Source organism: Oxyura jamaicensis, chromosome 5 (genome assembly GCF_011077185.1).
Source record: "Oxyura jamaicensis isolate SHBP4307 breed ruddy duck chromosome 5, BPBGC_Ojam_1.0, whole genome shotgun sequence".
Lineage (NCBI taxonomy): Eukaryota > Metazoa > Chordata > Aves > Anseriformes > Anatidae > Oxyura > Oxyura jamaicensis.
The window spans coordinates 33,894,991-33,910,453 of NC_048897.1; the positions used below are offsets into that span (position 1 = coordinate 33,894,991).

General features: G+C 39.3%; 1 protein-coding gene across 2 annotated transcripts in view; it reads left to right on the forward strand.

The window, feature by feature from the left end:
- Positions 1–15,463, forward strand: part of TSHR (thyroid stimulating hormone receptor) — a 62,645-nt gene that overhangs the window by 38,437 nt on the left and 8,745 nt on the right. For both annotated transcript variants that reach the window (XM_035328731.1, XM_035328732.1), the window contains 3 exons: positions 4,390–4,467; positions 5,421–5,489; positions 11,189–11,266. In XM_035328731.1, coding sequence (XP_035184622.1) covers positions 4,390–4,467; positions 5,421–5,489; positions 11,189–11,266 — 225 coding nt within the window. The remainder of the gene's footprint in view (positions 1–4,389; positions 4,468–5,420; positions 5,490–11,188; positions 11,267–15,463) is intronic.

Below are 15,463 nucleotides of genomic sequence, written 5' to 3' on the forward strand. Positions count from 1 at the left end.
AACTGGGGGGGGGGGGGGGGAAACACATCAGGCACAGCCACTCTTTATTCTAAGAGTCTACCTGCACTGTTGAAATTTAATTATTGTATCTCAGTGCTTCTGGACATACATTACCAAGCCTCAGGCTGTGGTTGATTGTTAATGAGCTGCTAACACCAGTAAGAGCCCAGGGGCTCTGTGGGAAAAGCTAGCAGTACCTGTAGCATGACAGCAATCCTACATGTAAATTCACATGCTCAGCTGATTAGTCCTGACTGTAATATCCTTATTTCGTAACTGCAGCAAGCACACTTCTCCCTTCCCTAACATCACAGGGCTCCTTCAGGGTCCATCACTGTTCCCCTGCGTGTGTATGACTGTAGCACACTGAGGGGAATTGAAGATGAAGATGAATATCCACCACAAGTGGATACAGCAACCTACAGGATAGCCTCTTGCATTCTTATACATCAACATAATGCTGGTAGCACCAATGCCTCTCACTAGCTTAGATATTCTGAACTCCTTTCTTTCTCTCCTACTTCCAGCCACCTCCCTTCCCCTTACTTCTCCCCTTACTGTGATGGACAGCAAGTCTTCTTTCTGTTAACAAAAGATCAGACAGCAGCCTGCCAGTACCAATCCAGCCAAGGCAGAAATGCCTTTCACCCAGAAGCCTCCCATGAACAAAGAGCCACATCTTTCCTAGAAACTATTTGGCTTCACTGTGAGAAGACACCCTTAAGAAAGAGCACCTACCTCCTTTCTGTCACTGAGCTGAACGAGGTACATGTCTTCTTTTAGAGTCACAGCATAAGCCTATATGAATAGGTACCTTGCCGAAATGCTTTTGCCTAATGTTACTTGGACAGTCGCATTTCAAACACAACTCCATTAGCCCACTAAACAAGCAAAGCAGCAAGAGTGATAATTAACTACTTTTAAGCAAGACTTCCTAGGTGGAGCCCTCTCTAATTATCTACAGTCCTCAGCTGGAAAGAATTGTCCTACTAGCAAGCTTTGCTAATTTACTTGGGTTGGCTCACATGAAGCACTCCTACATCACACTAAAACACCTTAAAAACCATTTACTTTAGATGAATTAAAGACTTCTGCTCACCCTTCACCCCTTCCTTCCTCTTCCCTGATGGCTTGAAACAAATTAGAGATTGGCTTCATGGGAAAAGGGAGTGCAAACGTGGCAGGGGTGTTGGTGGTGTATCTCGCACTGTACACAAACAGAGAGTACTGCTCTTAAAAGACCAGGTGTTCCTTTCCATTTAGAAAGCAAACTATGTTTCTTTCTCTGTGCCCTAACCTGCAATTTGAGCCCAAATTCAGGGTTGCAATCAAGCCAAGGAGGAAGAGCATGATGAAGATTTGCAGGCTGGTGAAAGTATCTCAGTCACTACTTAGGTGTTGCAGTCTGTATATGGTAGCAGCATTCAGATGGAAGAGGCTTGACAGTTAGATGGACTAAGTAAGAGGCTATTAAAAATCAGAAGTATTATTCTGGAAGGTAACTTGCAGAGACCTGATTGGTGGAATACTGCAGGTGTTGTTTCAATGCTGCTAAGTGGTGTTCCTAGTCAAGATGGAAAGAGCCCAATGTAGGGCCACCAATGTAATGAAGGGTCTGGAGCATTTCTCCTATGAGGAAAGGCTTAGAGAACTGGGATTGTTCAGACTGAAAAAGAGAAGGCTCAGAGCGTATCTTATCAATGTCTGTAAGTACCTGAAGGGAGGGTGCAAGGAAGACTGATCCAGGCTCTTTCTAGAGGTGCCCAGTGCCAGCACATGAGGCAGCAGGCACAAACTGGAACACAAGAGGTTCCGACCAATCAACAGAAAACACTTTATTACTGTGCAGGTGACTAAGTACTGACGCTGGCTGCCCAGAGAAGCTGTGGAGTCTCCTTCCTTGGAGCTCATCAAAAGCCACCTAGATGTGGTCCTGGGCAACCTGTTTTAGGTATCCCTGCTTGAGCAGGGGAGGGGTTGGACTAGATACCTCCAGAGGTCCCTGCCAACCTCAACCACTCCATGATTCTGTGAATGGTCATTGTCCCTGCTGTATTAATGGTATGCTAGTGGCCAGGTGACCCTCAGAGCTAGAAATGCTGGCTGTTTTGCTGAAGAGTCTAGACCTCCATTAAGCAAGGAGATTTTACTTCCTAAGGATCTTCTGAGACTAGAGGTAAACCTTGTGCTACCTCCTGCTCTGTAACCTGGAGCTGCTATGTTTGCCTTAGCTGTAGGCCTCTAGGATGGAACTCTAAGTTAGCTAGAGCTCTGAGTGAGATACATTTAGTCTGAAGAGCTACTAGGGAGATCCTCAAAGATCAAATAGGCTTCAGCTTAAGCATTATTGTGTTGCGAATTAAACCCTGCCCTTACAAGAAGTAAACAGGCTATATGAAATAGAAGTAAAAGTTCATACAACCATTGTGTCTATGCTTCCAAGTAAGTAATTTGGCCTCATGGACACTGACAGAAATGTCCCAACAGTGCAACTTAGAAGAGCTCAGCCCTCCCAGTGACAACAGGGCTTAAATGAAGTGTCCTGATTGCAGTTGCTCTTAGACAAGATTGAGATTACTTCTTGGAATGACTCGTACACTAAGTGAAAGCAGAACTGGATATCATCAATGTTTAGAAATGCCTATCTTGAAATTGCAGGTGTACGCTTTGATGAAAAATAATATTTTCATTTCTATCATGAAGAAAAAGAACCTACTCCTGAAGAATAGTAGGCTTCTAAGTGACATATAAGGTATAGATGGGGAAAAAGTGTTCGTTATTATCAGTATTCACCTTTGTGGTTGTCCTGGTTTCAGCTGGGATAATTTTCTTCCTAGTAGCCAGTATAGTGCTGTGGTTAGGATTTAGGATGGAAATAATGTTGATAACACACTGATGTTTCAGTTATTGCTGAGCAGTGCTTGCAAAGCCAAGGACATTTCTGCTTCTCACACTGCCCTGCCAGCAAGGAGACTGGGGGTGCCCCAGGAGCTGGGAGGAGGGGACACAGCCGGGACAGCTGGCCCAGACTGACCAAAGGGAAGTCCCACGCCACATGGTGTTGTGCTGAACAGTAATATGGGGGGAGCTGGCCAGGGCAGGGGCTGCCATTGCTCAGGGACTGGCTGGGTGTTAATTGGCTGGTAGTGAGCAATTGTGTTGTGCATCTTTTTCTTTTTCTTTCTTTCTTATTAAAACGTCCCTATCTCAACAATGACATCTTGCATTTTACCTGTTTTCTTTCCCCTATTCCACTGCAGCAGAGTGAGCAAACGGCTGTGTAATGCTTAGCTGCCTGCCAGGTTAAACCACAACAGTAGCCTATAAGCAACTTAAAAGTAAGCACTTGTTTAGAAAAATAAAACAATCTGAAAAATGCCAAACCAGAATAATTTGTGATGGAAAACAGCTACTAGTGAAAACTACATGGAATGAAGATGGTTGTAGTACAGTTCAGTGTTAACACATATAATACACACAGGAAAGGAACAAAATTGTTCTTGTCACATGAACTATTGTTAGGACTTCTCAGCTGATGTACATTATAATCTGGCCTTAATAGATCATGTCTCATCCACAAGAATGTCATCTGACAAAAATAAGAATGTGCAGAACATTTCATTTTCCAGACTGTAATCTGATTCAGGAAAAAGCAGGAAAGGGACAATCAGACACTTTTGTTTCTGCCAGCTTTTTCTTCCTCTCCATTTTAGTCATAAGTTTTATTTTTTCTTTGTCTCTTTATCACAACAGAGTTTTGCTCTGAGGATACAAATTTCTTAAGTATTTCTTTTATTAAGGTTATTTCTTTATTAAAGTATTTCTTAAGTATTTCTTAAGAGTGGGAATTAAGTATTTAAGGAATGACAGATGGTGAAAAACTCATTTGGACAAGAGTTGAGAAAATTCGTCAGGTTAGATCACACAGTAAATTTTTATTTCACTTGTGTTAGATGCAGTTCTGTAAAGTGAAATGCCTGTCCTGAACAACGTATTATCTGATGGCTCAGCCGAGCATAGCTAAAAAGCAGGATCTCAACTCTGAAGTCATTTGGGTTGACTCAATTGACATCGCAGCATTATTTACTTTGCTAATTCTTGGGCTTTGGGGAAAATGGATCTGTCTGTGCTGTTAACCATGGGAATCACACAGGCTGGCACACCTCACCAGGACTTTAAAACCCATCCACTTCACAAGCTCACTTCCTGACTGCCGGAACGTGCTTGATTCTTAATCATCCCAATTGTCATTTCTGACCGCAGGTGTAACTAAACAATTATTCTACACTTTTATTTGTTATCAAGGGAGAGAAGAATTAATAACAAGACTGTTCTGGAAAAGTTCTACTAGGCAGATGTTTAACTGTGATGTTTTGTCTCCTTTTCCAGTGAAATTGCAGATAATCCTTTCATGACTTCAGTGCCTGCAAATGCTTTCCATGGGCTCTGTAATGAATCTCTAACCCTGTAAGTCCTTCCAGTTTAAGTCACAAGGCAATTATTTTGCCTTGGTCTCTCAAGCACACGGTAATGTTAAAAAAATAACTTGGTTCTACTCTCTAAGTAGTTTGTAACAGAGAAGCATCATACATAGTATTCATAATCTAGCTTGCATAAATCCTCTACCGTGACAGTAATTTGAATCAAGCTGATTTTCTTTAAACTGGCTTACTAAAGTATTCTGCTTTTGTATGACAACAGCAAGAAATGGTTATACTGGAGAAAATCAAAGGCAAGAACTTGTGGTTTTCCTTCTCTAAAGCTACAGCATGGTTAGAATCGTATTTAACTGTTTTGCAACCTAAGTGGCACATACTAATGGGTGGCAAGTGTGAGAAGTCCTATTAAAGAGAAAAAATGTTTAGAATTATAGTTAAGACTAATAATATAATAATTGTATTTAATTCAGTTATGCAAGTCATACTCGGTGTGAGCCACAAAAAAGGGCTGAGGAGAGGGGAGAGAAAATGACTAATGAGTTAGGATCTCAACTAGGGAGAACAGCACTAAAAGGCAAAAGAATGAATTCTAAAGAAATTCTAAATATTCAGGCAGGCCTTATAGTAAAACGGTACTTATATTGTATGTATTATTTCCTTAATCAGTCCTTGCAGAATTCTCTTTCCTTGATTTCAGCTTGGGAATGGGAAAGCTATGGCAAGTCACTTTAGTCTAGTTCTATCTTTGCTGTAAAAGGAAGTAAAAAGATAACACACCTGCCACCCAGTATTCTTAATTCAGCAAGAATGCTGCTGGGCATCTGCTTGGCCTTGAACTATAATTGCTACTTTATCAAGATATTAAAATTAACTCATCCATAAATGTGCTGTTGCCAAGGAAAATGATACATAACATGATAGGTATTCAGTTACTGAAGCATCCCAAAATGCACTAATTTATTTTTATTTTTTTGCTTGCAGCAAACTCTACAATAATGGTTTTACCAGCATCCAAGGCCATGCTTTTAATGGGACAAATCTGGATGCTATGTAAGTAGCAGATCATTTTATTTTCACAGGGGAAAAAAAAAAAAAAAAAAAAAAACTGTAATACTCTATTCTTGTTGGAAGCTCTCAAATGCGTATCTTATTCTAATTGTTTTTAAGGAGCAAAAAAAGGATAATAATTTCAGCCAGCAATAAAAATATGGGCATTTTAATGTCTCTTGCAGTGTGCTTTGATTTGAGGAATATATATATATTTATGGCTCAGAAATAAAATCATGGCAGGTAATTCCACTGTGAATTTTGTTTAACTTTCTAGCTTGAAGCCATAATAAAATATATTATGATCTGTAAGATTTCTAAGACTATTTCAAATTTATGCTGTTTTACCTACAAGGCAGTTTATTTTAATAAGTGTAATACTGATAATGATAGCAACTGTTTCACAGAAATCTGTTTCTTACCTGCAAAAGAAAAAAAAAAAAAGTGCTGGAAGCAATTGAGAAGAAACAGTCATTTGCACTAGAAATTTTTTCATGATGACATAGTGTTTGTACTAGTGCCTACAAAAACCACAAGATGTAAAATACGGCTAAAGTAATCCAGCATCTTGATCAAATCCCTCTAAGCTGTATATGAAATGCTTAATACCTTTCTAAGTATTAGCCAATATATGAACTGTGCAGCTCTTCCACTTTGACAGTTTGTAGATGATTTGTAGAAATTTTTCTTTTTGCTTCTCTGGTAGAGTGTAAGGGCTATTGCTTCTGGTCTTATTGGAATTTTCCTTATTATCATCAAGTGAAAATGTAGTTTTATGCAGTTCAGGGGCTGAAACATCTGCTTTATTGAATTGGGTGGAAGTAGGAAAGGAGGAAACACATACCAGGTTCTGCAGATACTGCTTACTTTTTTTCAGAAAAAGTTTATAAGCAGTATTTTTTAAGTGAATCTTTACGGAGACTGATTATGATGTGCTAGTTAAAAGCATTAAAGAAAAAAATATAAAGTAAAGAATTAAAAACAGGCTTACCTTCAGGGTTTTGTCTACCAGCAGGAAAAATGGTTCATTACAACAAAAAGTTTTCTCCTAATCAAATCATATGACATTTACCTAAAGCAAAGCACTACTCCAGATTTACAAGGTAAACTAGGGGGCAGAAGATCAGTGATGAAGTCTTTATCTGTTTGATAAAATATATTGAAATTTCTAAACTAATTTTCTGAAGTAGTTTGATTACCATATGCCAAGATAAGGTGTAATTCTGTTGAGTGCAAGCTTGGAGACTTGTTGTTTCTAACAGCAGCATTAAGTTAACGCAAAAGGCAAATATTTAATTTTCTGTATTCTGACATTTCTAATTTGAACTCCTGTTTATCTAACACTGAACTGAAAAGAAAGTACCTGTTTTCCTCAGGGTCTGATGCAAGGCCCTTTGGACTACATGTAATGAAGAGCGAAAAAGAGTAAGAGAAAGAGATTTTAATGGGTTTTGAACGATGACCTCAAGGAAGAAAACAAGCAAAAAAAGGAAAACATTGAGATTTATTTATTATTTTTTTTTAGAAATCATTCAAAGATTTCAATTACCATCTATACATTTTAAGAGATTTGGGGTATCTCAGAGGATACCTTCTGCAATATAGTGTATCTTTCAACCACTCTTGCAGTATTGACTTATGTAATTCAAGGAGGTGGAAACAGCTAACGCAGATATAGGTGTGGAGCTGTGCATAAATGATTTCCTTCAACGTATTAAGTAATGGTGCTACATAGTAAATTTTCTCATTCAACAAGGATTTGTGTTTTAGAGCAAGCCACATTATATCTGCACTTGTTTTATAAAAGCAGGGAAGTAGAACATGAATGAAGAGGTGAATACTTTTACTGAACAGTGTTATCTGAATCCCTTGTCTAACACAACATTAAGATCCAGTTTGAACTCTGTTACTTCTGCAGACTTTCTGCAAAGTGGTGCTCCTGCACCAATGTTTATTTCTGCAAGGAAGGAAAGACGTTTCTTAAAAATAGAGTTCCAGCAAATGGCAAAATATATTTGAGATGAACTTTTACAGAGCTAAATTACTGAAACGGAGGGTGTGCAATCTCAAAATCTAATTACAAAAATAAACTCCAAAGGAATATATTTACTTTGGTATACACTCCCAGAGATCATTTATAATGGTTGGCTGAGCTCATAGTCAAGATAAGCAATGGTGCAGTAAAACCACATGATGAATCCTTAATATTGCTAATTTACCAACACACATCTTTTGTCTGCTCATCGTTTCTTTAATCTTTATTTCATAAACCAACAATATTTAAACAGACTAACACATTACATGTCCAGAGCCCATTTAATGCTTTAGTGCTGCTCTCTAAATGTGTGGCCAATGTTGCTTTGTGGGTTTGTTTTTTTTTTCTCCTCCCTGTTTGTTAAAATCTATGGGCTTACTTTAACTTTAGTTGGTTTTAACTAGGTGATCCTTTGGAAGAAAAAACTCCCATCTTCTCTACCCTGTTTATGATGACTGATGACTGTATAACAATATTTAATTATTAAAGCAGACAGGTTGTATTAGGTCAGGCAGGTTTTTGTGTCCTTCAAAACTACAACATAGATGTTGAAATCTTAAATTAATTCTCAACTCTTGCTCTGTTTTTGATTTCTGTATTAATTTGCAGACAAAATCATGAGGAAATTTGCAAACTGAAGCAATAGTTCAAACCAAAGGTGACTAGGATGTCATTTACAGAATATAAAAGTCTGAGTTCTTCTGAGAAAGCACAAACGTAAGGTGATACTATAATGCCTCATATTTTTAAAGAAACAAAGCTTATTTCAAACACCAACAGATAAGGAGAAAGAATAAGCTATTTTTCTCTCTAAGAAGAAAGGCTTTAGGCATGGGCAATGTCCAGTAAGTAACACGCCAGAAATTTTATCCTGGCACGGCTCCCTAAGATTTAGTGTTGTATAACCCAGCTGAAGTGCATTTACTTCTATTCATTTCTCACTGTGGTGATCAATGTAAGCTTGTATACAATGACTGTTACGGAAAATTTGCCAATGACTTCAACGAGGATGGGTTTAGAATTTTTACTTGATTGTTTTTTTTTTTTTTCCAAACCAAACAACAAGTGCTTTGACTTCGTTTTTACAGCCAAACCCCAGTTCACCTATCTGAATTTGAAAGGTTCTTCCAGCACAGAGGTAAAATGGTGGTCTTCTGCATTTTCTGAGTTAACTGAAATATCTCCATAGCCACCATCTCAAATGGTGTTTTTGTTACAGAGGTTAGAATTAAGAAAGGTTTGACAGGGAATATACCTCTGCTATTAACTGGCACAGTGGGCACACCCTCTGAAAGCATGTGTAAAACCTTCCTTTCATTTTTATTTTTTTTTTGCCTTCCTAGCTACATCACAAGCTAGCTTTAAAATGTTTATAATATTTAGAATACCCAACATCCTGACATTTACCCTCCCTCTTCACCTTTAGTATTACTGCCTGAATCAGTAGTATCAAATTCTTTACCCTTTCATGACATTTAATTTCTATAATAGGTCTGGTCTGGGTATCTTAAAATTTCTGTGCCAACAGCACTCTGAAATTTTACAAAATTCCTCTTTTTAAGATAATTATGATTATCTTAACAATTCTGAACAATGACATTCTGAACATGACAGGCGACATTCTGAACAATGTCACCTGGCTTCACGTGGGTAAGGTTGTTTCTCTCCTCCTGTTTCTCTCTTTTTCTGTTGAACATTGGCAATCTTCTCTGCTTTTATCTACCCTTTCAAACATGACCTCCATTAGGCAGTCTGTCTGAAATCCTTGCAAGGTTTCTGTCCTTTAGCTGGACTTAGGAGGAGCAAGATTTTACCAATCATCTGCTGTCATCTTATTCTTCATCATTTTTGCATTGCAAGACATCCACCAGCCCTGTGCCCTTGTTGGCAATACGTCAAGGGATTCTGTCGCTTGCAGTTGTTTGGCCTGAGTGACCCACTGTTGTCCCACTCCTGTGGTTGGAGTTCCTCTTCCTGCTTCTGCCAAACCTGAGCTGCCTGGAATACTGTCCAGGGCTGTTGTTGCTGCTCCTAGATCTCAGCCTCATGTTTTAATCTGTGGCTTTCTACTGGGTCATTAGACTTTACCTTTCTCACTACACACAAAATTGATAAAAAGAGGAAATCCCTTCTGAGTATAAATGGGATAGTCACAGGTGCCTAAGGCACTATGATCCTTTAGGGCCTTTATAGCATTGATCATTTTACCATCTTTTCATCAAGGGGATCACACATTCCCCTTGGCAATTTTCTGTGTTCTCTTTAATGGCTTGCACTACACTTCCGCCCTGAAGCTCAGTCCTGCAGCTTTTCACCACCTCCACTGCTCCCTTAGTTCAAGCTTCTCTCAGAGGTCTTGACTTACCATAGTACAGAAACAAAATGCTTGGACTGTAGTGTCTCATTACTTATGTAGTACCCCTTGGCCAAGAGAGCTAGATGTTCGTTCATCTTTCTCCAGGGACTACTATATTTGGTAAATGACTGCCATCATAAGACTTCAATTTCCAACTCAATTAAGTTAATGAGCACAACTAGATTTGATGCCTGCAAGCTATTTATCTTGTAAACATTGTGACAGAACTTGATTGAACTAAGTAAAAACACCATCTAGGTTTTAATCCCTAGCTGAGGGAAAGAATTACCACAGTAAAGCCCTACCCCTATCCCTATGTGTATGTCTGTGGGGTGTCTATCTACATATATACGCAGACACACACACATACGCATATATATGTATATATCACAACCTCATCTTTAGTTTCTCTTCATTGCTCAGCAAATTCCACACATTTCTGCCTATGTTTAGAAGATCTGGCTGCTTGCAGTCTTCCTGGCTAACCACAGGGGTAATGGGACTAACACTGAGGTACCACCTTGTCAAGGAAATTAACATGCCCATGACATTTTGTGAAGTACTTTTTAACTGGACAGTTGTTCCCAAACCACATTTTTGTTCTAACTCTGTGTCAAATAAACCCAACTCACACACAGGCTGGCACCATATGCATAAGAAAAATGCTTGTTTTTCCCCTTCATCATGTTCTGTGTGTATTGGCTCTTTGCAGAATGTCATTAGAAAGTGCTCAATGCCATACATCCACTGTGACTCCAGCAGAAAACTAGGATGCTGGTGCTTCTATTGCTCCTGAAGGTTTTTTATGCTTTCTCTTTGTACACCTGCAATTGTGGAATTACTGAAACACATTATTTCTCCCAGATCTTTCCACAAAAACTTCAGTAACTGTATTAGGCCACTGAGAACAAAGTCTGAGATAAATATAAAACAATCTGGAACTTGACTGAATTACCTCCAATAACAACTCATCTATTTTTAAGCTTCTCAAACTACAGGTTCAGACCATGGTAAACAGGACTCCAGCTTAAAAAATATATATTAAAAAAAGTTCTAATCAATCATTGTAAAATGCAATCTAAAAACACAGAATTGAATTAAAAATTTATTGTTCCACTTGGGTTGTATTCATTTTTGAGTGCTCAGTAGCACTGCATTATTACCTGCCTTCAATCATGTGCCTTCAACTCAACACTGGGATAGGTTGGCCCTTTACGTATTATTTTTGTAAATCCACTAGGCAAGTAAACTGAAGATCTTTAACCCATGGATAAGTATTTCCAAATACCTGTGTTTTGTCTGTTTCTGCAGCTATCTGCACAAGAACAAATACCTGAAAGTTATCAATGAAGATGCATTTCTGGGAGTGCACAGCGGACCAACTCTACTGTGAGTAGGAGTAAATGAAGTAGAGAAAGCTTTAAAAATAACACAATATCAGTTGTTTTTTCTTTCCAACTGTTATCAGCAGTAGAGCAGCAAGAGTGGGAATGGCATGTTTACAAAAAGATGATTAACAGTGAAAGCTGTTCTTTAGGGAACTCATTTATTGTTAGAAATAGTGTTCCTACAGGTTTTTCTTCTGAAAGACTCTGTGCTACAATCTGTCTCCTGAATATACAATTGGAGTACAATTGTAAAACTAAGGACTGTAGTAGCATGTATGTACAGGAAATGGAAACAGATAAAAGGAATTTTAGACAGAATAGAGTTACTTCTGGTGCTGCCTTTTCTTCTTTCTCATGCAGCTTGGCTTCCAGTCTTATTTCATAATCCTCCAAAAACTCTCCAGTAAAATTAGAAATGGCAATATGGAGTGACACAAACAACTTTAAGACGACCCATATTGTCTGACTCCATTCATTTAGTATTTAACATAGCATGTAGAACCAATCACAGGGAGAACTGAGGTGCCAAAAGTGAGATTCCCTCCTCCACTGCAAAACCAGATGGTGCTGGCAGTGCTCCCACCATGGAATAATCACTTTCACTTTCTGTTCTTCAGAATGGCACCTTTACATCACCATAATGGTGTGTGGTTTCCATAAGGAATCCTAGTAGTTAGCTATAGTAATGAAAAAATACAGATGTTTTTTTCTCCCAGAATCTTGCTGACTCCAGAAAATCAGGCTGGCTACCAGCTACATGCAGACATTTCAGATATAACCACTTTATGCTAAGGAGAGTTGTGCACCTACTGTGCAAAGTTGCAGCACACCTTTGATAGCGAGGTCATTATCAAATCTCTGATTCTCTCTGTTCCCTGCATCTAAATGCAGATGCATTGTGAGACCTGTGTGTGGATGGTAGCCTGTCTTCTGCTTCAGTTGTCTAAATCACTTGGCCTTGTTGGATGAAGAGGAAAATCTGGCTGAGGGCCCACCTTTCAGGGCCACATTATTCTTCCACATCACTCTCTACCACAAGGTCCACTGGAGTTGCTAGCAGGGAACAGGGTCTGAGACAAGCTCTGGTGAGTATCAGGTTTTCCTTTCACCAGCTTGGGGGGAGGGAGAAACACAGACCATGCATTCCCAATTCTGAAGCAGATACCTGAAATACCTGAAAACGATGCGGGGGGCAGTCCATAACAATCGGAGTCATTCCAACAACAAATTGTGCCAAAATACTCCTGTCACACAAGGGATGACTTTTTGTCTGCTTTCTTAAATCATCCTCACTTTCCCAGTGGCACGTGATGCATCACCAACTACCCCGAGATTGGCAACAGGAAGCACCAATCCTACAGTCATGCTCATAAGGGCACTCAAGCCAACTCTTCCTCCCGTCCTCTCGCTTCTTTCATTCCCCTTCACCCTGCAAAAAGATACTGCAGGACTACATAGGTCAACAGGGATAACATGCCACAACCTTCTCACCTCAAAGATGGCAGCTCTATCATAAACTTCGGTTATGCCATGAGTGGCCAGATCATGAGACAACAAGGAGGAGGTAGTGTTTTTTGACTGGCTCCTAAAAGTTATATACTCTGGACTAAAAGAGTACAATTGAGATCACAGTCCACAATCAGGAGGAAAACTACCCATTTAGGCAGAGCAAAAGAGGGTACTCTGTAATCAGAAGGCAAGAGATCAGGAGGGAACACTGGAAAAGCTCACAAAGAGGCTGTTAAACATCCTGCTCAGGGCACCTGGGGGGTAGCCGTGTCCCAGAATGGGCCATTGCTCCTCTGCCTTCCTGCTGGCAGGACTGCCTTCTGCCTTCCAGGAAGACTCAGGCCACCCACCTCTGTACTGAGGCAGTAGTAGAACTGCCAGTAGAACTGACAGTAGTAGAACTGTCAGAGGCTGCGCTGGTGCTGAGTCAGCCACTATTTTCATTAGTATTTGGCTGATGAGGCCTTTTTCTTAATATTGCACATAGCAACAAAAAAATCCCTCTCATTCTGTACCTGACCAGAAATACATTTTTCATTTGATGTTACCTAGATGCCATATTTTTTTGTTGTGATACTACTTTGTCACACGCAATGTGCAGTCTCAAACCAAGTCACACTCTCCTGCTATGTTTGAGGTCTCATACAGCTCACTGCACATCTTCCCTCTGGGACTACGGGTGGCACAAAAGGTTGAAAAGCTCCTCCTAGGAATGGCAAAAGAACAAAAGGGAGGTGAGAGCTTGCAGCAGCAGATTTCGACTCCTGCAGTTACTGTGGGCATTTAGAGCAGCACTGTCATTGTTATGCCAGAGAGGTGTACAAGTGATGACATGCTGCAAAGGGTCGTGGGTTAATAATATGTTGTATGCTGATGTATGTAAGCTACACAAACCTCTTCTGTCAGGGGCTAGAGATCACTTCCTAGGATATACATATGTAACTGTAGAAAACTGACTACTCACCCTCTCTTTTAAAGACAGATTTCTCAAATGACTTGACAATTTTATAATCTTCTGTAATTATTGTGCTAGCCCAGCGGTGACTGATCCACCATCTCAGGGTATGTTTTACATCTGCAATCTAAACAGCCAGTTATCTATCTCCCATTAGAATGATATACTATAGCCATAGTAGTATTTATAATTAAAGAGGGATGTAATACTGCAGTGATATTATAGACTCATAGAATGGTTTGGATTGGAAGGGACCTTAAAGACCATCCAGTTCCAACCCCATGGGCAGGGACACCTCCCACCAGGTCAGGTTGCTCAAAGTCCCATCCAGCCTGGCCTTGAACACCTCCAGGGATGGGGCATCCACAGCTTCTCTGGGCAACCTGTTCCAGTGCCTCACCACCGTCAGAGCGAAGAATTTCTTCCTTATATCTAATCTAAATCTACCCTCTTTTACTTTAAAGCCATTACTCCTTGTCCTATCACTACACTCCCTGATTATAGAGAGAGGTATTGATTGTTCTCAAAGGCAGAAGGTATAAAATAGCATGTAAGCATCCGTGTATCAACAGTGATTAAAAAAGTATTTCACATCATAAACTTTTTATTTGCTAGTACTAAGCTAAAGATCTTATGAAAAGTGCAATAGAGTATTAATTTTTAATTTAATTTTAATGGAATTGTAGTAGCAATTTTAGAGTCCTATTATCTGTGAATAACCAGGAATTATTCTGCATGTGTTATGCAGGAAGAGTTTGTTATAAAACAGATATCTTCCAAAACCAATTTACAGCAGAATCCTTCCGCCTCCACAAATCTCTTATTTGATATTCAGAAACTACTTTAAGGGGAAAAAAGTTTCTGAAACTCCCACTCATGCACTTCCTTGAGAAGGCTGAAGTCAAAATGGATGAGAACTGAGTGTAACACTGCAATTTATCATTGTGTCATATTGAGGGCCAGTAACATCTCCCATGGGGGACAGAAATGTGCTTGCAATCAGTGCTCTATTACACAACCCCGCTGTACCATCAAGACTAATGTTAGTGAGTTAATTATAGAGAGATGAGAGATTTGTTAACTTGCATAATAGCCTCAGAAGTCTGACCAACATGGCTGTTCCATGGTAGTGTAAATGACTTGGCTTACTTTAATAAATAAATAAAGTAATTTCTGGTTCAGGCATCTCACTGTTGTTAGCTTCATTAGCTGGCATGGGAATTTGTGGACATTGGACCTTCCTCAAGAAAAGAATTCCACTTAAATACATTTTCCTCTTGAAAAATAACTCCATGAAAAATGATTGCCAGAAGATAAATATTCCTTTTCCTGAAGCAATGAAGGGCATTGCCTAGCAGTGATAGCAGTATTAAAAAAAATAATAATAAAGGAGCATCTAAGGAGCTCAAAAGTGAGATCGTCTTTCTGCCTTGCCTCCCTACCAAGCTGTCAGAACTCATCATCTCTGGAGTGCTTTTTACACGCTCCTGAAGTGAGAGAATTTGTGGTTGATGGAACGAATGTCTGTGCCACAGATCTATTGTTTACTGCCTTTTTTTCCTGATCAGGATTTCAGCAGCAACAGCAACTCAGAGATCAAAATAATTACCTTGGATCTACCCAAATGGGGAAATTTTATTCCATTTTAAATTTAAAGAAAGCCAATGCAAAATATTTAACTACAAAGAATTATCCTTGTCTAAATACGTTACGTGAATTTGGGCACGATCTCAG